This window comes from Mercenaria mercenaria, chromosome 11 (genome assembly GCF_021730395.1).
Source record: "Mercenaria mercenaria strain notata chromosome 11, MADL_Memer_1, whole genome shotgun sequence".
Lineage (NCBI taxonomy): Eukaryota > Metazoa > Mollusca > Bivalvia > Venerida > Veneridae > Mercenaria > Mercenaria mercenaria.
Window position 1 is genome coordinate 81837139 of NC_069371.1, and position 24841 is coordinate 81861979.

The window sequence follows — 24841 nt, forward strand, 5'->3', positions numbered from 1 at the left end:
ACTGAATTTTAAACAAACTGTATGCAAGTGTTGCAGTAAACAAAATGCCTTGTCAGATCAGCATCTCAAATGTTATATTGTATAATAGTAAACCTTCCCTAAACTCATGTGACATATATAGGTTAAAGCAGTCCAAATACCAACAATGACAAATCTGCATACCATAGTACGTTTTGAAAGGTGTCATCACACAAAGTATGTACTTTATTTCATGTCATGAATATTGTTGATAAATATTATTTAATTCATTTAAAACAACAGTTACTTTTCCTATAACTTTCCTACGGAACCATCAGTATTCAGAGATGGCCCAAAGAGATTGATATTCACTGTTCAATAATCTATCAAGAATTATAAATCTATTATGGAAGAATAAAAGTATGGTAATTGTTTAGCTTTACCCAACAGCACCATATTTTACTCAATCACAAAATAGTTTTGCATCATCTGAGAGGATGGTGTTAAACTTGACAAAATAGTGACCAGAAATGTTCCTAAAGTATTTTGCAATATGATGACTAATATCAGCTAGAGCATTAACTGATTTGAAAACAAACTCCAGAATCAACCTATAGAAAATAATTAAAAATTCTATGACAAAAATAGACCAGTAATATACAGTACAATTGAAATAACAAAATTCTCTGCTACTGTATTTTTTTTTTTTTTTAATTTTTATGGCATGGCATACTAAAAAGTTAGCAAATGTAGTTTTTAACCAAAATCACACAGACAGTTTTGTTATAAGAGTGTTACATTATAAAATGCAAGCAGAATGTTTTTTCTTGGAGAAGGCAGTGAAGATTATACTTGCATTGATTGTCTGATATTTTTTCACCGATACATATGTAAAGCATACTAAGATATGAAAAGTATGCATGTAAATAAGAAATGATTACTTATTGCTCAAAATATGTCATTTCTTTAAGTTTCTCCAGTTACTATGGAAACCTAAAACTTTGGTGCTATTGACTCACTGACCTAAAAGAAAATTAATGGAAGTAAGTCATTGTGTAAAGCTAGAATCACACTGATGAGTTCAGGATAGCATCCGTAACATATCCGTAGAACTCCTAACTCATTCATAAGTCATCCGGTGTATCTGTTCAGAAAACGGGGGGCATCCAGGGGCAAGGGTGCGAAGTTTTGAACATGCTCAAAATTTTGCCACAGATAATATATCCATAATAAATATGCAACAGTTCTGAAAAGACCGTAATAGTCCGGAAGACAATCAATGTGGTCAAAATACGAGCTATTACAGTTTTATTCCAGTTCTAATAAGGTTAATAAAAGGTTCTGTTACGATTGCATTATTTGCAAAACCCTTTTTTTTACACATCCAGGGATTGGAATCCAGAACTCATCCGCAAGCCCATCCGGGTATTAGTCAAACAGAAATTCCCAGTTACATTCCATAAATAGACCTGTCACTGACTTTCGTACCAAGTTTCTGTAAAATGTGAAGGAATAAACCCTAACCCTAACCAAAGAAATGTGTATTCAAAGCCGGGTAATGCCCTTTAAAATATCTGAAATGGAACTGCTAAACTCTGTAAAAATAAAGTGGTACTGAAAATTCCACACAGTGTAGCACAAAATAATTTAAGAGAACAAAGTTTGGACAAAAATATTCCATATACTTCTTGGATACCATTTACGAATGAAACACATATACTTTGAAGCATAATCGCAGTGACTATTTGAAGTATCTGCCTATCTTGCCTCAGTTAAAATTTTTCTCAAAAACAATTTTAACAGTACGGTTATGCAATACTGAAGCAGCAGAATACACTATTTCATAATAAGACACTCTGCAGCGGATACATCCCTACCCACACATACCCCTGCTGTGGGCATCATCAAATATCCAAAGAACTAGGTTCCACTGCCCTCTCTCATTTTTCTTGCTCATATTTAATCTCTTACTAACTCCCAGGGAAGTCATGAAAGTTACAAATATTTAGTTTTAAAAACAACTTTTAAACAAAAACAAAAAGACTGTATTTCAAAACTAAGGTAAGGGGAGGTCATGTAAAAATAATACAGTTAGTTTTCACTCTCCATTCAATTCTTTTTTGTTATAACTTATTATATATTATATCTCTCCTATCATTTTGATATACTTGTCTCTGTTTTTAAACTTAAAATGTTTGCATTAATACGGTATGTTTGTCCATTAGGAGCAACAAACTGCACATACTGTCCTTCAGTTTCTCCCTCAGTTACCTGCCCCTGATCAGCAATATATTGAATATCCACTGTTTCATAATTAAGCACTTCCAGGTCAGGATTTGCTTCATTTATAATCTGATCATTTGTGTTTGTTCCAGAGTTTGATTGATCTAACGCTAGCTTAAATGTTTCAACAGGCAGGTTATACTGAGTTCTCACAGCAGGTAAATCTTGGGACTGACTGTCAGAAATAATTTGTAGACCTTGGTCAGATGTCAAGTTAGGATATATTTTCACATTGTCAGAAATCAGATCTTGCACTATGCTTGTACCCTGTGAGTCTTCAACTGGTGTAGAAAGTTGTGGAACATGTTCTGTATAATTAGGCTCACTTGAAGAGGTTAAGATCTGACCTATATCATCACCTTGAATGCTGACAATGTTGATAGTGTCTGAGCCCACATTCTCCAATCCTGAAACACAAAGAGTAAAATGTGACAGGAAAAAAATGTACTTAATGTAAGAAATTAAATATATTTTCTCTTTCATTTTGCCCTCTAACATGTGGTCACATCATTGATAATAGAGATATATAAAACACGTAATAAGACAGATAAAGGAAAACAAACAAAAGGTCAGGGGGGACTCTGAGGCCTGCCATCAGATATTATGAGATAATATAATCATCAAGTATGAAGCCACAGAATCAAATACTTGTTTCACCTGCTGTTCACCGCTGACAAGAATGTATATGTAACATTTTGTACAAACCCACTGACAAGAATGTACATGTAACATTTCGTACAAACAAACTGACAAGAATGTATATGTAACATTTTGTAAAAACACACTGACAAGAATGTACATGTAACATTTCGTACAAACAAACTGACAAGAATGTATATGTAACATTTTGTACAAACCCACTGACAAGAATGTACATGTAACATTTCGTACAAACAAACTGACAAGAATGTATATGTAACATTTTGTACAAACACACTGACAAGAATGTACATGTAACATTTCGTACAAACAAACTGACAAGAATGTATATGTAACATTTTGTACAAACCCACTGACAAGAATGTACATGTAACATTTCGTACAAACAAACTGACAAGAATGTACATGTAACATTTCGTACAAACAAACTGACAAGAATGTATATGCAACAATTGTACAAACCCAGTGACAAGAATGTAGATGTAACATTTTGTAGAAACCCACTGACAAGAGTGTATATGTAACATTTTGTAGAAACCCACTGACAAGAGTGTATATGTAACATTTTGTAGAAACCCACTGACAAGAGTGTATATGTAACATTTTGTAGAAACCCACTGACAAGAGTGTATATGTAACATTTTGTAGAAACCCTCTGACAAGAGTGTATATGTAACATTTTGTAGAAACCCACTGACAAGAGTGTATATGTAACATTTTGTAGAAACTCACTGACAAGAGTGTATATGTAACATTTTGTAGAAACCCACTGACAAGAGTGTATATGTAACATTTTGTACAAACAAACTGACAAGAATGTAGAGGTAACATTTTGTACAAACCCACTGACATGAATGTATATGTAACATTTGTACAAACAAACTAAGAAGAATGTAGATGTAACATTTTGTACAAACCCACTGACAAGAATGTATATGTAACATTCTGTACAAACAAACTGACAAGAATGTAGATGTAACATTTTGTACAAACCCACTGACAAGAATGTATATATAACATTCTGTACAAACAAACTGACAAGAACGTATATGTAACATTTTGTACAAACAAACTGACAAGAATCTAGATATAACATTTTGTACAAACCCACTGACAAGAATGTAGATGTAACATTTTGTACAAACCCACTGACAAGAATGTATATGTAACATTCTGTACAAACCCACTGACAAGAATGTATATGTAACATTTTGTACAAACCCACTGAAAAGAGTGTAGATGTAACATTTTGTACAAACAAACTGACAAGAATGTAGATGTAACATTATGTACAAACCCACTGACATGAATGTATATGTAACATTTTGTACAAACAAACTGACAAGAATGTTTATGTAACATTTTGTAAAAACACACTGACAAGAATGTATATGTAACATTTGTACAAACCCAGTGACAAGAATGTAGATGTAACATTTTGAAGAAACCCACTGACAAGAGTGTATATGTAACATTTTGTACAAACCCACTGACAAGAGTGTATATGTAACATTTTGTACAAAGAAACTGACAAGAATGTAGATGTAACATTTTGTACAAACCCACTGACATGAATGTATATGTAACATTTGTACAAACAAACTGACAAGAATGTAGATGTAACATTTTGTACAAACCCACTGACAAGAATGTATATGTAACATTCTGTACAAACAAACTGACAAGAATGTATATGTAACATTTTGTACAAACCAACTGACAAGAATGTATATTTAACATTTTGTACAAACCCACTGACAAGAGTGTATATGTAACATTTTGTACAAACAAACGGACAAGAATGTAGATGTAACATTTTGTACAAACCCACTGACAAGAATGTATATATGTAACATTCTGTACAAATAAACTAACAAGAATCTATATGTAACATTTTGTACAAACCCACTGATAAGAATGTATATGTAACATTCTGTACAAACAAACTGACAAGAATGTAGATGTAACATTTTGTACAAACCCACTGACAAGAATGTATATGTAACATTCTGTACAAACAAACTGACAAGAGTGTATATGTAACTGAGAGCAGTAACTAACTGTTATATCTTGGGTAATTTTTATTCATGTTCAATTTTTGCCTTTCTGTAGGATCAGAGAATTATGGAAACGATTCTGTTCAAGTCTTCCACAGTTACTCCATAAGACACTCCAGCAAATACATTTTCAAAATTTATGAGCATATTTACTGGTTGCAGAAGGGAATATCTAACCTACAGCTAATTGTTTTTGCAGTAATGGGGCACAGCCAACTTCAGGCTCAAACAGTTACATATGAGCTGGATGTTCCTATCTGTTCTAACAACCAGGGAAAGACTCCTTTTCATATCTGAAAAATTCCTCTGGTATGCAAGAAATTTTTATCTTGGAGTCAAATTTGACATCAAAAAGGCAGATACAATTGAGTACAAAGGTTAATATTATCAAGTTGTGGAAACAAACTACTGCACTCACCTTGAATATAGACTTCCCCAATATCGCCGGTAGATTGCAACTGACCAGACACAGTTTGTAGATGCTGGGTAAACTCTCCAAGATTATCAGAAGATATTGTAATTGTCTGAATAGCAGTTGCATTCTCGTCCAGCTGTTCCTGACCTTGACCTTCGGTAAAATCTTGCTGCTCACCAACATCATTCACTCCAGCAGAGTTGCTAACTTGACCTAACATTCTTTTCCCTTCTGAATTTTCTTGCAAGTTTAGATTATTTTCATCATCATGCTGGCGTAGATGGCGTTTCAGAGTGTATTTGGAACTGAAACTACGCTTACAACGAGAACATTCATGCCAGTTTGTTTTGAGGTGAACTCCCTGTAGGTGGCGCTGCTGCACTTGGCGGGTCTTAAACATCTGTCCGCATATATGGCATTGAAACGAACGTACTGTTGTATGCACAGACATGTGCTCTTTAACATGGGCCTGGAAAAATGCTATTTAAAGTCAGGAAAATTTGCTGTATCTGCTTGTTTCTACATTCACCAAGGTTTCAATGCATCAAGGTACTAATGTACCAAGATACCAATTAAACAGGGTACCAATGTACCATAGTACCAATGAACAAAGGTACAATAGCACCAAAGTATTCATGCACAAAGGTATTAATGCACCAGGGTACCAACATAACTGAATATTTAAAATTATATTATATATGAATAAATTCAGATATCTGCCGACAAAGCTTATACTTACAACTTAAAGAAGACAATAACTCTACAGAACTTTATTACCCTGCTGAATTTCTTTAATTAACTTGTCTATCTTTCAATTTGGACAGTACCATTAATGTTAAAAGCAGTGCTTACCAAAAACAGGCTGACTGAATGGCGAACAGTGCAGATCATGATCAGACTGCATGGATGTGCAGGCTGATCATGATCTACACTGGTCGGAAAGGAAGAATCAGTTGTGTCCAGCATGAAAAGGGTTAAAGTATTGAAGACAGTAACTGTACAGAACTTTATACAGGAACATATTCATAAGTCAGGGTGGATACAGAAATCCATGAAGTACAATTCTTTGACTGTTGATAGAACGTAATTTTTTGTCATCTGAAAAATATTAATTATTTCACCTTGGCCTTCCTGTTGGAAGTTAGTTGGTATGCTGGAAACGCAAAGACTACGTGGTCATTTAATTTCTGAAATAGATCAAATATAAGAGAAAAATCTTACAAACAAGAGAAAATCTTACCATAGATTTAAATGCTTTCTGGCAGACTTTACATACAAACGGTAACTTTCTTTCCGACCTGTCCTTATGTACTTCTTTGTGGATACGCAACGCATCAGTTCTGCAAAAAGGGTATGTTTCATAGAAAAATAAATGGATTTTTTAAAATTCAACTTCAAAACTACCAGATATGTCTGATTTTGGTCTTTAAGCATGCAAGATGGAATGTAACAATTACAAACCTGTAATACTGGTTTGCTGGAAAGAAATTTATAAATGTCATTTCACATTGCTAGACAATAATTTGTTTAAAATCAGACGTTCACCGAATTCAAAGTAATGAAGTAATTTTATAACAATGAAGACTCTAAATCAATTATCAGAGTTTCACTGCTAACATGAAAAACTTTGGTAGAGGGTCACACACGCATAATATTTTTTTTATATAATATATAACTGTTTCAGACAAGAACATTTTTTAAAGTTTCCACTATATATACTTTATAAGAAAAATCTTGGTAACTAAACCTAAGAGTCTAAGACATACTAACTTGGAACTGAGTCACTGAAGGATGTTATCTAAAAATCTGACCATCAAATTTTGATAAAATGACCTTTGAAGATTTTACAATTAATACATTTGTTATCAAGTTTTTTGATGAATAAAATTAAAGAATGTAAACAATCTTGCAGGCGTCCCCCAAGAAATATATCTGCGAAATTATCTTAAATTCGAAGCAGCAATCGGAGTACATGTCAGTTAAAGATATTTCTATTCTTAGCTCTGGCCTCCACATTTTAGACAAATCAGAAAATATGAATACTCTTGGTGTGCTGGTGGTCTAGTGTTATGCTTGACTGTCAATCCAGAGGTCCGGGGTTCAAATCTTGGTCCAGGCACTGAAAATTTCTGAGATGCTCTTGAGTGTCTCCCACCTAACTAAGAGGCCTGTACTGGTTCTTCCCAGGAAAGATGGCTTTGCCTGTACCGGTGCTATACACCGAGCACATTAAAGAACCAGACTGTCTATTCACAAAGAGCTAGGCTAAGTTAGCTGGACAAGCCTGTATCTAAACAAGAGCACCGCCTTGCGGGTGCTGACGCTCATCTGATTTTTTTTGTGTAATAGAAATATTGTCCTACCCATGATTTTCTAAGTCTAAAAAGGGCCATCATTCTTGCAAAAAGCAGGATAGAGTTATGTTTCTTGATGTACAGTGTCTACTTATGATGGTGAAAAACTGTTGCAAGTTTTAAAGCAATAGCTTTGATAATTTATGAGAAAAGTATACTTAAACATAATACTCAACCAAGAAAATGATTTTCTAAGTCCAAAAGGGGCAATAATTATTGCAAAAAGCAGGATGGAGTTATGTTGCTTGCTGTACAGGGTCAGCTTATGATGGTGAACAAGTGTTGCAAGTTTCAAAGCAATAGCTTTGATAGTTTAAGAGAAAAAGTTCACCTAAACATAAAACTTAACCAAGAAATCTGATATTTTCTAAGTCCAAAAGGGGCCATAAATCTTGCAAAAAGCAGGATGGAGTTATGTTTCTTGCTGTACAGAGTCAGCTTATGATGGTGAACAAGTGTTGCAAGTTTTAAAGCAATAGCTTTGATAGTTTAGGATAAAAGCTGACCTAAACATAAAACTTAACCAAAAAAACTGATTTTCTAAGTCCAAAAGGGGCAATAATTCTTGCAAAAAGCAAGATGGAGTTATGTTTCTTGATGTACAGGGTCTGCTTATGATGGTAAACAAGTATTCCAAGTTTCAAAGCAATAGCTTTGATAGTTTAGGAGAAAAGTTGACCTAAACATAACCAAGAAATCTGATATTTTCTAAGTACAAAAGGGGCCATAAATCTTGCAAAAAGCAAGATGGAGTTATGTTTCTTGCTATACAGGGTCAGCTTATGATGGTGAACAAGTATTCCAAGTTTCAAAGCAATAGCTTTGATAGTTTAGGAGAAAAGCTGACCTAAACATAAAACTTAACCAGGCAACGCCAACGCCGACAACCGCTCAAGTGATGACAATAACTCATCATTTTTTTTCAAAAAATCAGATGAGCTAAAAAAGGATTTCTCTCTATCTGTTCTGGGAGCTTTATCTCACTCTGTTCCTCTGGTCAGATCGCTCTGTGTCTAGTAGAGGATGAATTTCGCACCCTGCGTGGCTGCGTTTGCTATACGCAAAAGCACCTTTGGACGTGTTTATCATGTAAAGGGCGCTATATAAATCTGGTATAATAATAATAATAGGTGGAGGGTCCTCTTGAAAACATTATTTCAAATTGTACAAAAAATTGTACCAGTGGTTAAAGGAGACGTTTGAAGATATTTCTATTTCTAGTTCTGGAAGCTACGTTTTTAAACCAAGCAAAACAATTTGGACAATTTTGGTCAAAAGTAACCAAGACAACACTTGTGCAGAGCCATTTCAAAATCAGGTAAGCTACTTCTGGAAGACACAATTTTTATATGCACTTTAACCTTTACCTTGCTAAATTTCTTAAATGGACCGGTCCAGTATTCAATATCGGCAGCACCACTTATTATTCAAAAGGGTGTTCACTGAAAATTTATTGACTGAATAGCGAACAGTGCAGACCATGCTGATCTTAGTCTGCACTGGTCGCAAAGGCAAATCGCTTGCCATCAGCAGGCTAAAGGTTAAGCATATATGGCAAACTGATCAAGACCCTTGGTGCAAGGCTCCAGATAAGATGCGTATTATCATAAATTACGCTTTGAAATAATGCATATACGCATGTCTGCTAATTTTTTAGCATATAAAAACGTACATGAAATTACAGAAACGCATGCAATGACTTTTTACTAGCGTAAACAAAATCTGAATCGTCTGGATGCTTTACATAACAGCACGATCGCCATTCATTCTGCCACATTGAACGTATACAGGCATTGAATGATACTCTATAAACCTAGGTTAAACTATATTATACACTCAATGCGTGCACAAATCAAATTGTTGGGAATTAATATTGATGGTAAGGTAGTGTATTTTAAAGCAGTGTCGATTTAAAACAACAACATGTCTCTTTCTAAGAATGTATGAAGTAAACAAACATGCTACGTATTCTTTAGACAAAAAAATGATTCCCAAAACATTGTTAAAGGTATATTGAATAATCTATTGGATTTGGCAGCGAGTGTGAAGCCAAAGCAAGCCAACGGAGAAAAAGAAGCAAAAACTTGAATGCTGAAAATGCAGCTGAATCGAAACTGAACTGCAAACAAATTCATGGGTGTTACACCCAATTAATATGTTATAAAACTTATTTCTGTTTTTTTTTCATTTACAAATTTTCAGGAGTGAAATTACTCCTAGTCAATTTCAGGTTTTACCATTTTACTCATTTGCAAGAATTATGATGAGTAAATACTCATAGGCCAAAAAAATTATCTGGAGCCCTGCCTTGGTGACCAAGAATTTTGACAAACCAAATAATTTGAACTGTCATGGTTGATGGTCCCCATGTGGAACATTTCAGTAAAATTATTTTGTAAACTAGCCAGTGGTGTTTGATGATGAGAATTTTACAGCTTTTCCTTTTACTGCCATAGCAACCAGAATCGATGAGCTAGATTTGGAGAAATGTTAAAGAGGACTACCAAAAGAACACTCCTTTTGTCAAAAATAGCTAGATGGTTTAGTAGATGTTACTTAAAGAAATAGTGGATGGTGGAAGAAAAACAACTTGAGACAGGCAACAGATATCCAACTATCTTAAAAGCTCACCATCAACATTTTGTGCTTTCATGAGATAGTGTCAAACTGCTTATAAAATTTCCAAACAATTTCAAAATCCTGATTGAATTTTTAACAAAGAAAAGAAACACAGTTTATTCAACAATAGTATTAGCCTGTCTATCTTTAAAATTTATGGAGCATATTGTTTTAAACAGAGGCACATTAAGTCTTTTAAAAGCAGTTATACTGAAGATGTTACTGAATAGTAATTGTCTAACCTTTTAAATGCCATTCCACAGGTATCACAGAGGTGTGGTCTTTGATTTAAGTGGACTGCCCTTTGATGCCGCTGGAAATTTAACTTATTTGTCGTATTATACATACACTTGTTGCAGTGGTACGTTTGGTGTTTTTTGTTGATCCCCTCATCAGTACTCATTCTTTCTTCAGGCAAATGGGTTTCAAGATGTTTTAGTAATTTCTTTTTATAAATTGTTGAAAAACTACATAGATGACAAGAATGGGAAGTTTTGCTTGAAATATGTCTTCTACGATGCATTCTCAACAAAGCTTCATTGTTTGTAGTGTACTGACATTCCGTGCACTTTAAGATTTTTCCTTCATCTGAGACATGAGTAAGAGAGTGCCTCTGTAGAACACTCACCCGAATTGCAGAAAAATCACATTTGTCGCATTTATACAGTTTCAAATCTGGATTTTTGCTATGCAACTCTAGGTGCTTAAAATAGTGACTTTCTCGTTTGCTTTTGAATGAGCAAATATCACAGAAGTATTTAAAAGGGAGTCTGTCTTCATAATACTTTTTAATACCTTTCTTCCCTAATAGGGCTTTTTCATAAATATATTGCATTCTAGGCTTGGCCTTCTCCCCTTTATTTAAATAAACATTGCCACTAACAGTTTCTGTAAAATCTGTCTCTTTTATTTGATCAGCTTTAACACTCTCGTCATCCTCCTGTACATCCGTTCCTACCACATTGAACACTTTTGTTTCTTTTACTTTTCTTGGCCTTCCCACTTTTCTTTTGGTTCTTCTTTTGGGTAAACTGTAGCCAACAGTCTCAACCCCTTCATTGTCCACATCTTCATCTTTAATTTCCAGCAACATGTCCTCATAGTTTGTCAGTTTTGGTGGTATTTTTATCTGCCTTCCACTTTTTGAAATGACAACCGTTGTATCTTTGCTTTCTGTTTCATGGATTACATCCGAATTTTTGAAATGATCTTTTTTCGAGACATTTTCAAAATTTTTTGGATCTTGCTTTGCGTTAGCCCAGCCTACATCTGGTTTTTCTTCATGATCCTCAACATCTTGTGGTAAATTTTTATCATCTAAGTCTTCTGGGCTTATTTCATCTGAATTGCCCAGAAGTTGGTATTCTAAGACTTGTTTACATCTATTTATGTCTTCAAGCTTCCCAGTGAGACAGATTAGATCTCTGCCATCTAGCTGCTGATGGGTAAGTACATTCAATGACCCCAGATGGTTGCTAAGGAATTCATCTTTGTCTCCAGGAATTAGCTTAATTAATGACTCCGACAGTGTGGCTATTACTTGTGAGAAAACCTAAAGGGAAAAAATAGAAATTGAACATGCACTTTACATGTAAAATGACCATCTTACAAGAAAAAGTATGCACATTTTCATTAAAACAAGACAATACTGACATCATGTCAACATATTTTTTGGTGCCATACACCCAAAAAGTATGACCAAATATGATCCAATATTTAAAATAAAAGACATTTAAGAACTGAAATGACAGAACAAAATGACTTTACACCTGATTCACATACTGAATCAATTATTAGGCCCGCAGAATATTCATCAATAATTCACTATTCAAACACCATGTTCTTTTAAATAGTCTTTAAACAGCAATGATGACTTAGAAACAATGATGATTAGTTACACACTTATATTTTGAAACAAGTTACACTGTATGTCATGTATATTGCTCATATGCTGCCTTAAGATATCCAATAGCCATCTTTCACAATTGTAAATATTTTATTGTTTGATATTTACTTCAAATGTATAAAATTCTCATCAAATGTATCCAGGGGTGGTATAGTACGTCATCAACAGGTACGCGCAACACTTCCCGATGCGGCTTTTTTATGTCAAAACATCTCGATTCGGTGAGTAAACTTGCGATTATAACATTGATAGCGAATAGATTCTTAAATGAAATATAGTCTAAAGTACCCGCACATGTGTCCAGTTTATCATTGACGTTTGCATTTTTCAAGAAAGCCTTCCATTTAAGAGAACATTCGTGCACAATGCATTTCATAGAAACACTTCCCTATTCACCACACCATATTATATCGCATAACAAGAGTTTCCATGCATTTCTGACATATCCAAGCATTGGCGGGTGTTCTTTTATAGTAGACAGATGTCAGTGATACCTTGATTATTTATCGGAATCTAAACTTCCTGAAAAATCAGTAAATTAAAATTTCGCCTTCCCGGTTCATCAGCTGAATTGACGTCCTTCCCGGCTCATCAATTTCCAGTACGACTAAAATCGGGACAGCGCTCACTGTAAATGTGACCTCTCTTGCCTTAAAGTTCTATTATCTGGAATAAATAGTCGTTTAAGTGCTTGTACTAGATGGTCCGTAAACTTCATTTAAACATTTGAAGGTTATATTAAAAGAATGTGGCATATCTTGAACATTTGTTGTATACTATAAACGTGTATGATATATGTTCTATCATTTCCTTATTTTTGTTATTTTAGGTACATGAAAGATGAAAAAGAAAACCAAATTTCTAGTTTTCATCAATGGAATTGTCAATATATGTTAAAAATGCTTGCTGAGTGATTGGCATGACAGACATAATTGACGTAATATTTTCGAAAAGATGTGCGATATAACACTGAGAAGTGACAGAATTGCCACAGACAAGGATTTCTACGCTCAGGGGTCTTGTACCAAACACGACTATGTCGGTTGCTGTTTGAAGGTATGGATATAAATGACTGATTTGATTTAATTAATTTTACAGTATATAAACCTTAGTCAGGAGTAGTTAGATAGGCATTTCAACACGTAATGATATTTAGTTTCACTTTAAATAGAAAGTATTTTGGAAATCATTAGTTAACTTGTTACTCTAATTACTTTTTCACGATAACACATATGTCGTGTCATCGAAAATGATCGAGTAGGATGGCTTTGATTCCGAACTCGAGTTCAAGGCAAGACTCGATGAGAGAAATAAGAACATGCATTGATAATATCATGCTAAGTAAAGCAAAATTGTATAGTAAAATTATTATCATGTACTGTGTTTTTAAGGAGCAACATTTTGATATAACTATGAAGGTATTAAGTCGCACCAATGCAGTTTAGTTTTTAATGATATGCTGCTATTTAATTTTGTTTAACGTTTCAGGGCCCACGTGTTCATCACAATGAGAAATAACTGTCTCGCGCCCATGTAATTTTCGTATCAAAGGGGTTTATATGTGAACAAGGAAAGAACAAGAAGGACAGCAACTGAATTATAATTACCACTTAGTAGAATGGGACATCGATCGAATCTACACTAGAAAGCGGTTCAGAATTTGATAGTGACCAATGTTCAGATTTTGCTGGCAAATCTTAACGCATAAAACTCGTAGTGAGCTTGAACACTGGTAGAACAATTTACTTGCAATGTAAATTATATTTCTTTTCATAAACTATTCAGTTGTTGAAAATGTTGTTGTATAAAAGATTATTCAAATTTGAAAATTTTATTGATTTTGTATTCAAACCCTTATCAGCTCATGTAATATATTTACAAGTTTTATTAGGATCGCGTATCTGACAAAGTCGTTCCACTTTTGTATGCCTTATTTTTTTTCGGTCAAGAAGTAGTGTACATCTCTATATCACATATTCTCAACAATTGGTAATATTCAGACATGACAGGAAATCCTAAAATAATTTTAAAAAACCTTTTGAGGTAATTTTATTGTGAAAGAAAAACGATAAAGATGATTGGTAATTTATCATTGCATATTCTAAAATGCATAATACACTCAACAACATGGTTATTATGAAATTAAAGGTGTTTTATTTTAATTTGCCGTTTGTTTTCATCTACATTCTGAACAGACGACAGCTGCTTTCTGTGGAAAAAAAAATGTCAAAGAATATGTCAACATATGTAGAGGAAGGAATAACAAGGAAAAGAAAGCTCTGAATGTTATTGATAAGTTACCGTTAAGGACGCTCGCTACAGTTTCGTAATTTTTTTCTCAATAATAGATTTTGATGAAATGTTTTGTATTAAATGGTCATGTTATGGTGTATTGAAAAATGAAATAAAAATGCTAGGTCACCAGCTTTGTTTCAATTTAATTTGCCCATAGATATGGTGCTATTTTAAACATTTTTCAAAATTTCTGTAATCCTAAAATATATTTCAGTAAAGTACAATAATCAGCATAAATTTGATTATCTAAGCATTTTTATAACGGAAAACAATATATCTATTTGAAACATGCTCAGAGAAATCAAAAGAACATGATTTTGTAAAGAAAGGAATACTTGTTCAGCAGACCCAAGGGCTATTTTTGCATATTTTTGTCAGTTTTAAGTTGGTACTTCTGCTATTTTATCGAGTTTCACATAATAGAATTTAATCAAACTCTGCACATACCTTTGGTTATGTCTACCTAATCTAAAACAAAAAGAAAATTGATAGGTCACCATATTAGATTTCGCTTAAATCAAATTTCAACGAAGTAGGGTGTGGCGGGCATTTAAACAACGCAGGTTGGTACTAAATACTCTTTCAGTGTTTGAGCAAATGACTTAGAAATATATATATAAAATTATCAAACGGCAGATTTCTTAATAAGCGGATTTTAAGGTGTTTCTGAAGCATTTTGATGGCATAGAACGATGAAAGTTTCCGCCCTTTTTTTAACAAAACCTATAGTTTACGAATGTACGGTACGGGTACGATACGGGATTAGAAACAGCTGTGACTCAATGCAGAGTTTGGGCGCTGGTATAAATAACAGACTCCAGTATTTGTCGGACTGAAGCAATTTGAACTAAAAGTACTTTAAATGTATATATTTTCTAACCAAGGTGATACTTACCCTAACCTTAAGTCAGTATGTTATACATTTTGTACATTAAATGCATGCGAACATACAATAATTTGCGAATTTTTGTCATACGCGACATTAGATAATCACTTCCGGCATGCGCAGAAGACCGCACCAGCTCTGCAGTGAGCTACATCGATTACAAATTGGCACGGTGTTGGGGTAAATATCGACCCGTCCAGAAAAACTGTAGCGAGTGCCTTTAAAACCTATTATTGCCATGATATACACCATGTACATGTTTTTGTAATTATAAAAATTATATCTTGAAGTGGAAATGCACTGCCGCTATGCTTCAAAATCAACAAAAATCAGAATATAATAACTCTTGAAACTATTAGATTAGAAAATGTTGAGATTTTGCACAACTACACTTATATTTTAACTCCAAAATGGCATTAAAATAACACAAAACTTGATAAAGTGGCAATGTCTCTATATAATTTGTGAACGTTTATTGACCGAAACATACAGAAAACAAAAATATTTACATTGTTGTGTTCTACCCGTTATGAGTGTCAACTATATTTCATACAGTTTCAAACTGCTGTTGCCTTTCATCAAATACTGTCAAATGATATTTAGAAGACAGGAGAGGCACTTCAACACAGACAGATGAAAATGTTTCTTTAAAAAAAATCACAATTGTTTTAAGGGCACCGTAGTCACGCAAAATCACATTAAATTCCGTCTACAAAAGTTCATGACTACATATTTTACGGTACTGGTCACACGTAACAGTGAGCTGTTTTAAACGGTGTCTGCACATATTACAAGTGAGTGAATCTCAAAAAACGACTTCTTTTGTGGTCTTCATTTCCGACATTTAATGATTTTGTCGCAAACTTCCACAAAAAGTGGGCATTGTTCTTTCTACAATTCTGATTTTTTGGACGTATAATTTATTCATTCCCGAGGAATGCATGAATTACTATATGCAGTTTATGTTCATCTGTCCACGGATATCATACTGCTGAACTCCAAGTGCTTGGCTTCAAATTTTTGAATTCTTATAAACAGTTACGACTATCTCAGGTCTTTTCAGTTGTGATCTGAAAAAGAAAGAGTAAATCTGTCAAAACATAGCCCTTACAAGGTAAATGAAGCACTGTTTATCACTGACATAAACGTTCATTGCTAAATACTAGTTTTGCTGGTATGGCAACTTAAGTATCATGCGTCAAAATAAATAGAAAGATTACTCAAAAGTATTATCACGATGCCACACGGGCGGTGAGCCGGGAAGTGCATCGTTTTACCTGGTGAACCGGGAAGGCGAAATTTTATATTACTGATTTCTTTGAAACTATTGATTCCGATGATTAATCAAGGTATCACTGAGCTCCGTTTGCCATAAAAGAGCACCCGTCAAGGCACTGGGTCATTAGAAATGCATGGAAACTCTTCTTATGCGATATAATATAGCGCGGTGGATGGGGAAGTGTTTCCATGAAGTGCATTTTGCTCGAATGTTCTCTTAAACGTAAGACTTTGTTGCAAAATGCAAACTTCAGTGATAAACTAGAGACATAGGCGGGTACTTTAGACTATATGACATTTCCAAAGCTGTTCGTTACGAATGAAATAATCGCAAGTTTACTCACCGAATCGAGGTGTTTTGACATAAAAAAGCCGCATCGGGAAGTGTTGCGCGCACCTGTTGATGACGTACTATACCACCCCTGGTATCTAACTATACTAAATATATAAAGTTTGCATACAGGGCTACATACAAAATTAAATGTCATGAAGTACCAGCTGAGCGTAAAAAAAAAACAGCCAGTTTTTTTAGTGGTAATACACATTTATACTGACGTGTTTATCTATACATGTAAACAGTGTGTACTACAAACCTTACTGATAAAAAAGACACACAATGTCATTTATTATTTCTTAAAAGCAATACACTATCTATGAAGATGTCAGTGTGAAGAATGTAAAGGGTAAATAACATTGGTCAAAACGTACCTCCACATCCGGCATTCTGACATCTATATGACTTCTAATATCTGAAAGTAGAAAATAGCATTTTACTACATAAATCTGATCAAATCACGGACAAAATTGTAAACTGTTGTAATTTCATGATATGTTTTAGAAATCTATATTTACTTCATTCACATCAAATTTTGATGAAGATTGTGTTGTCTTATAACGTAATCTTGATTTCCATAGGACACTTGAGTGAGCGCAACTGTCAACACAGAGCCTCTGGGGAAGTATCTACGGTTGCCCACATAAACCCATGGCCTTATATATACAGCTTTATCAAATTCTCATGAGTGTTAAAATTATAATACTTCTGTTTCTTGTCACTTGCAATATATATTTGAAGGAAGTGTCTATTGGCACAACAGTCATGCCAGTTATTTTTCTTATTTGCAGGGCAGTCGTGACAATTAGTACCCTTATTCGCACAACAGGTGTTTATGTAGCTTTTCTATTTTTGGCTTATGGTATATCGTAGTTAAGACTATCAGCATTATGTTCATTTTTTAAGATATTAACTCAATAGACATTAACTTGTTATTAAAACAACACCGCAACAAATGATATTATATTACATGTTAAATTGATTAATTCATTCATCAATTGCACAACAAATAAAGAAAAAGAATGCACTGAAAACTTACACATGTATGCATTAGTTATTATTATACCTAAGACTTAATATCATGTTTCTTACTTGTCATATTATGTTTTTAATTAAAAACTAGATGCCCATGGGCAACATGTCGAGCCCGCCCTTTGACCCCTAACAGTGACCTGACCTTAAATGAGATAGAGTCTGTCTCACTGAGTTAAGCATTCAGGCCAAATATAAACAAGATTCCTCAATGTTATGGACCAGACAAGATCTGACATGACATTTGACCTCCAACTGTGACCTTGACCTTTATGATAGGAACCTGGGGTTTGCGCATGACACTCTGTCTCACTGAGATAAACATTTATGCCAAATATAAACAAGATTCCTCAATGCATGTCAAAGTTATGGACCAGACAAGATCTGACATGACATTTGACCTCCAACTGTGACCTTGACCTTTGAGAAAGGAACCTGGAGTTTGCATATGACACTCCGTCTCAATGAGGTAAACATTCATGCCAAATATAAACAAGATTCCTCAATGCATGTCAAAGTTATGGTCTGGACAAACAAATCCAGACGGACGCAGGCACATACACCGAACAGCCATTTGGACAACAGTTTTTACTCTCTTCGCTTCTGCAAGCTGGCTTGACAAAAATTGTACATAATTAAGTTATTCAACATAATAATTATAGATATTATATATTACGTAGATATTATATAAATATTTAAAACAACAAGAGGGTCATGATGACCCTGAATCGCTCACCTGAGTATAATATTATTGAACCACATGTTTCAAATGGCAAACTGATGCTAAAATATTAGAAAGAAGATCAGTAGGTCACATTTATGGTCACTGAAAGACAGTTTAAAGACTGATGTGAGATATTATTAAGGTGAACATTATGACCAATTTTCATGAAGATCCATTGAAAAACATGGCCTCTAGGGAGGTCACAAGGTTTTTCTATTTTTAGATCTACTGACCTAGTTTTTGACCGCAGTTGACCCAGTTTCGAACTTGACCTAGATATCATCAAGATAAAGATTCAGACCAATATTCATACAGATCCCATGATAAATATCGCCTCTAGAGAGGTCACAAGGTTTTTCTATTATCTGACCTAATGACCTAGTTTTTGAAGGCACGTGACCCAGTTTCGAATCTGAACTACATATCATCAAGGTGAACATTCTGACCAATTTTCATGAAGATCCATTGAAAAGTATGGCCTCTAGAGAGGTCACAAGGTTTCTCTATTTTTAGACCTACTGACCTAGTTACCGCCTCGGTAGCCTAGTGGTAGAGCGTCCGCTTCGAGTGCGGGAGGTCGTGGGTTCGATCCCCGGCCGCGTCATACCAAAGACGTAAAAAATGGTACTAGCAGCTTCCTCGCTTGGCGCTCAGCATTAAGGGGGTAATGCTAGGACTGGTCAGCCCCGGTGTCAGTATAATGTGACTGGGTGGGGTATCATGTCACGTGTCTACGGCGTGATATTCCAGTGAGGCAGCACTATAAAGCTGGGCATTGTGCTCACTGCTACAAGTAGACACCGTCGTTTATATGACTGAAAAATTGTTGAAAAAGACATTAAACCCGAACTCACACACTGATCTAGTTTTTGACCGCATGTGACCCAGTTTCAAATTTGACCTAGATATCATCAAGGTGAACATTGTGACCAATTTTCATGAAGATCCATTGAAAAATATGGCCTCTAGGGAGGTCACAAGGATTTTCTATTTTTAGACCTACTGACCTAGTTTTGGACCGTACATGACCCAGTTATGAACTTTTTGACCTAGATATCATTAAGATGAACAATCTGACCAACTTTCATAAAGATCCCATGAAAAATGTTACCTCTAGAGTGGTCACAAGCAAAAGTTTACGGACGCACTGACGACGGACGCCGCGCGATCACAAAAGCTCACCTTGTCACTTTTTGACAGGTGAGCTAACAAAAATTTTTTTGATATCATCTCCACTTTTTGATAGATAAATTGTGATCTCCTCTCTGCAATTACCATTTTCAGTATTCACATTGATTAACAGATCGACATACAGGCCTATACAGGTTGTCTAGAAGTCCAGTTACTGAACCCCTAGTCATTTCCAACAAGCAAGTTCCACTTACCTGTAGCCGATTCCCACTCATATTTACAAGGGGATGAATGGATTTTCTACCTCTGCTATGTGACAATAACATAATATACGACACAGATTATGAATGTTTTTTTCTTTTTAGAGAAGTATTTAGGCCCTTGGTCAAGATTAGCGCTACTCTCACAGGTCTTAACATTTATTTATATACTTAATGCATATGCCTATTTTATGATTAACATAATTATGTGCTATAACTCATATGATGATTAGTCAAAATAATTTGACGTTAGATTGTTTTATATTTGTGACTGGCAATCTAAACGTCAAAACTTTGGACCAAAATAATGGAGGATAAATCACAGTACACAGTCATGTAAAGTTATTGGTTTTATCGCATATATACACATGGTAAACGTTAATCGTGTACAGTACATGCATAGGTTTAAATCACCAGAACTTTCATAATTTTGGATATCATTTGATAATTTTTACATAAATCAATGAGGTATTGAATCTCCTTTTGATACATGTAAGTTTTATTTGAATTTATGGCAAATTCGTGAAATAATTGGCATTAAACCTATAGCATGTAAAGCGTTGGCAGTGATGAAAATTTCATCAGAAATTGCTTCAACTATTTTGGTCTTTCGAGTGTTTGACACAAGTCGGGATATTGCCCATATGAAAAAAATCTCTCAATATTTCCTAGGATAACGTCAAATTAGTTGGACTAATATGATGATTTGCGTGTTACCTGTTTTTGTTATATATGTCAGTAAATAGCTATACATAGCTAATGTTTTCCTGTTTATATATATGCACCAAATTTAAATAAAATTTGTATTGTATAATTTGTATTGCAGGCTATCTATCTATCTTCCGTTGACGTCAAACCCCTTGCAGGAACGTAGACGTTTTGCGCGTCAAAATCAAAAAGAGAAAGAATATTGTGATATAAATTTAGAGAGGAAGAAACTAAAAATAACTTTGGTGTGCAGTAATTAACCTATAACAGGTCAGAGAGATGGCCTGTTTGCACCAGCTAGTTCTTTTGAACCAGGCTGGTCCAATTGACCCATAACAAGACATGTACACATGGGCCTAATGAACCATATTTGTCATAATAATAAAATTGTGATGAAAAACTTGTAAAAGTATGCGCTTAGAAACACATTCGCAATCTTGTTTTGATGTGTATGCTTACTTCTGAGCATGCACTTCGTACTCAGACAAGCTATATAAGCTGCCTTGACTGGATTTTTGCCGAAGAACGACGAGAATATGGAACAGATTTAGAACTTCAGTAAAGCAGGAGTTATTTACATCTAATTTACGGTATTTTTCAACTTTTATATATTATTTTGCTGTGTTTCATCAGTTCGCCGCCATTTTGCAATTTTCCCAGCTGTATTATGATCATGTGACTGAACGTAGCCATTTGATGCTGGCGAAAGCAGGGAGATAACTGAAATAGTATAAAGGGAGATAAATGTTGCCATATTTTAGTTACGGATGCAGCAGGGTACGAATATGCGGTTGCATCTCAAATCAGCGGAAGTCAGTATGTTTTCTTCCTCCTTTATCTCTTGGATTTTACAAATGGCCGAAATAAAGATTTTCCAAAAGCAACATTATTTTATTTTAAGAATTTTGCAAAATCTATGGTGACCCAAGTGTACAAAACAACGTACCTGTTTGCAAAGCGATTCACAGGTTGTTGTAAGTGTCAAATTCATTGAAATGTAGTTGCATTGCATAAGTAAAAGTTCAGTAAACCATAAAATGTCTGTACCATGATGCGAATATCCACACAATAATTGTTAGTTCTCTTCTAAAACCTCCCAGTTATGATCAGAAATTGATTGTTGGGAGTATCCCCGTAGATGTAGATGAAAACCAAAAATTCGTGCGTCTCATGATTTGTGGTTCATTAGGCCTATGTACACATGTCTTATTATGGGTCAATTGAACTAGCCTGGTTCAAAAAGGCCATCTCTCTGACCTGTATAACTTAGGGAATGGCCATATCGGGTCATTGGGGTAAGGTAATCTACGATTAGGATAGCAACCAGATCATGATGAATCTTATAGAAGAGTGATAACCTAGAATCTATACGCCAGGCTAAGTATGGCTAGACACTTCCTAGATAAAAAGACTGCAAGTACCCGAATCCTGCACTGACCGAATACTACTTAATACAATCTGAATAAACATTATTTCAAAATTTATATATGGTTTACCTTTAATACATTGGTTAAGTGTATTCTTTAATGTTTAATTATCGAGAGATTGTATTAGTTAAACAAATAAAGAGGCCGCAAATCACGAAGTGTCAAAAATCTACTTTTTCTTCTTCAAGGTAAAAAATTACCTCAACACCGGTCAGTCTAAATATGAGTATACGGTATCCTACCATCCTGCGCAGTAAAATTCAAGAATGTCAATTTTAGGTAGCTGGTTCCAATACAATACAATAAAATACAATACAATACAATAAAATACAATACAACAATACAATACAATACAATACAGTTTTTACAAGAAAGCATTTTTTTGGGAAGTTTTAAAATGATTAAAATGTTCTTATTATATATAGAAAAGTAACAGAAATATTTAACGAAGACAAACGACAACATTTTGTGTCTGATTTGTGAAAGTACAAAACTCCATTTACTAGTTGTTTCATTTAATTTGTTGTTCAACCGAAACGATAAGTTTTAAATATAGAATATGCAAATGATTATTTTGCTTTTACTCAGTTTCTGCTAGTACTCCCTTAATGTAGGTAGAGATTTCTGAAGTTGAAGGGAAGCAACTCCTGCGCGCAGTTTGACTTTTCTTAAAAAGACTGCCCCAGTCAAAATAAGAAAAGTCATATTTGGAAAGTTATTATTTCGTACTGGCAACAGGAAGAGTTTCGTATAGTGGTTTGAAAGCTACAATTTCCCCCACCCTTTTTACACAGACATCTATTTCAGCTGGATTTTTGCTTGAGAAATGCGTATAATTCCACTTTAACGAAGAAAAGAAAATTTTGTGTCTGATCTTGTTGCAAAGTAAAAACTCCATTTACGTAAAAGAACTTCGTTTCAAATTATTTTGTCTGTGTTCCACCAGAAACGTAATTTTCAAATATAGCATTATGCAAAGTAGTTTTTTTGGCAAATTTTACCACATTTTTCAACTACCTCTTAAATTTGAACAGTGAAAATGCTTCCCTTGAATGAATTTATATACATATAGCTTACCATTTCCCGTGAATCTTTTGTCACAAAAACAGAGCTTGACACTAAGAGTCACAACGCAGCGACTGTTTACATATGGCACATGAAAACATGCATTTTAACGAAAGCTGTCCATGGAGAAAAAAAGGAGAAAAGTCCAACAGGAGAAAACACATTTAAAGAACGTATTTACCTATACAGTGCTCTATACTACACACATACTGTGTACACATATACACAAACAATTAATCCAAAAAGATGTAACAGAAACAGACTTACATAAAAAGGAATGCTTAGCACGATCAGTGGTAAAACCACCACTCGGGACTCTTGAACCCACCATATTTAATATTGATTACAAGACAGTGTAAATAAGATTCCTCCCCGCTTGGTGAATCCCTTACATTCTAACAGTAACAAAAGGAACGCATAGTAAAATATAAGTATGTTGATAATAAAAACAGAAGGAACGGTAATCTTAGGTAATCAACGATATTGCAGACGCTATAGCACCAAAACACCATTAAGGGCGCGACGAAGCTGGGCGGGGCAATAACCAAACCCTTCTGTCACGTTGCCCTGGCATCGCATAATCAAAGAAAAAAAAGACTAATAATTAAACATGCAGTGTGTCTTAGAACAATACGGTCATATTCTCTTTCAATTATGTGTTTCATAGTTTAAATAAATAATGGGCGGAATTAAATGGCTCTGTCCGAAAATCTTAAGTTTGTAAATGAACACTTCCTTAAAATCTTGTGATATAACTTGCCGCAGAAGTGACTTTACAATTAATAATTATACGTGCGTTATAATTGAACGTTACAACGTTCGCTATTCCAACAGCCGGCGTTAGTTTAAAATATTTTACCATTTCAGAGATATATTACCTTAAAAGTATGTATCACTGGGACAATGAAATAAATATGAAAGAAAGAGAAAACAAAACTTTAAAAATAAGGATCGATTTGTAGTGATATAATAAAATACACTGGGCTTTTTAAAATACGAACCAGTGTCTTCAGATTAATGTAATTTTTTCTTGATTTAAGTACAATAAAATCTGACTTGGATCGTAAATATTTCACGGCAGTTTTGCTCACCGACAACTTTGCACATGAACTGCTCAAGTTTGGTTACAATCTTTAAGTTTTCATTATGTAAAGCTCTATCTAGGTATGGTGATTCAGAAAACATTTGAACAATTTAGAAGAGCTGGCATGAACATACCTTTGCTGTTGTTTTGTTTCTGAATTACATGGTTATGATGAAACAAAAAAAAAAAAGAGAACAAACCAGAATATGAGTCCTGGAAAATCAGCCAAAATATTAAAAATTGAACCAGAATCTGTTGCCATTGATTTCTTGTAAATTACGAAAATAACAGTTATAAAGTTCGATCGAGGACCCTTGTGAATATAAATATATATCTAGAAAATTATGTAAAAAGATTAACTATTT

At 34.3% G+C, this 24841-nt stretch overlaps 1 protein-coding gene across 1 annotated transcript; it reads right to left on the minus strand.

Annotated features, from left to right (window-relative positions):
- Positions 1-167: 167 nt before the first annotated feature.
- LOC123531749 (zinc finger protein 236-like) lies at positions 168-22539 on the minus strand. Its single transcript, XM_045312986.2, has 6 exons — positions 22397-22539; positions 17420-17460; positions 10589-11898; positions 6614-6713; positions 5377-5842; positions 168-2648 (listed from the first exon to the last, which is right to left on the minus strand). Exons 2-6 carry the CDS (start codon positions 17432-17434, stop codon positions 2113-2115), a joined length of 2427 nt encoding a protein of 808 aa, XP_045168921.2. The 5' UTR covers positions 17435-17460; positions 22397-22539; the 3' UTR covers positions 168-2112.
- Positions 22540-24841: the final 2302 nt, after the last annotated feature.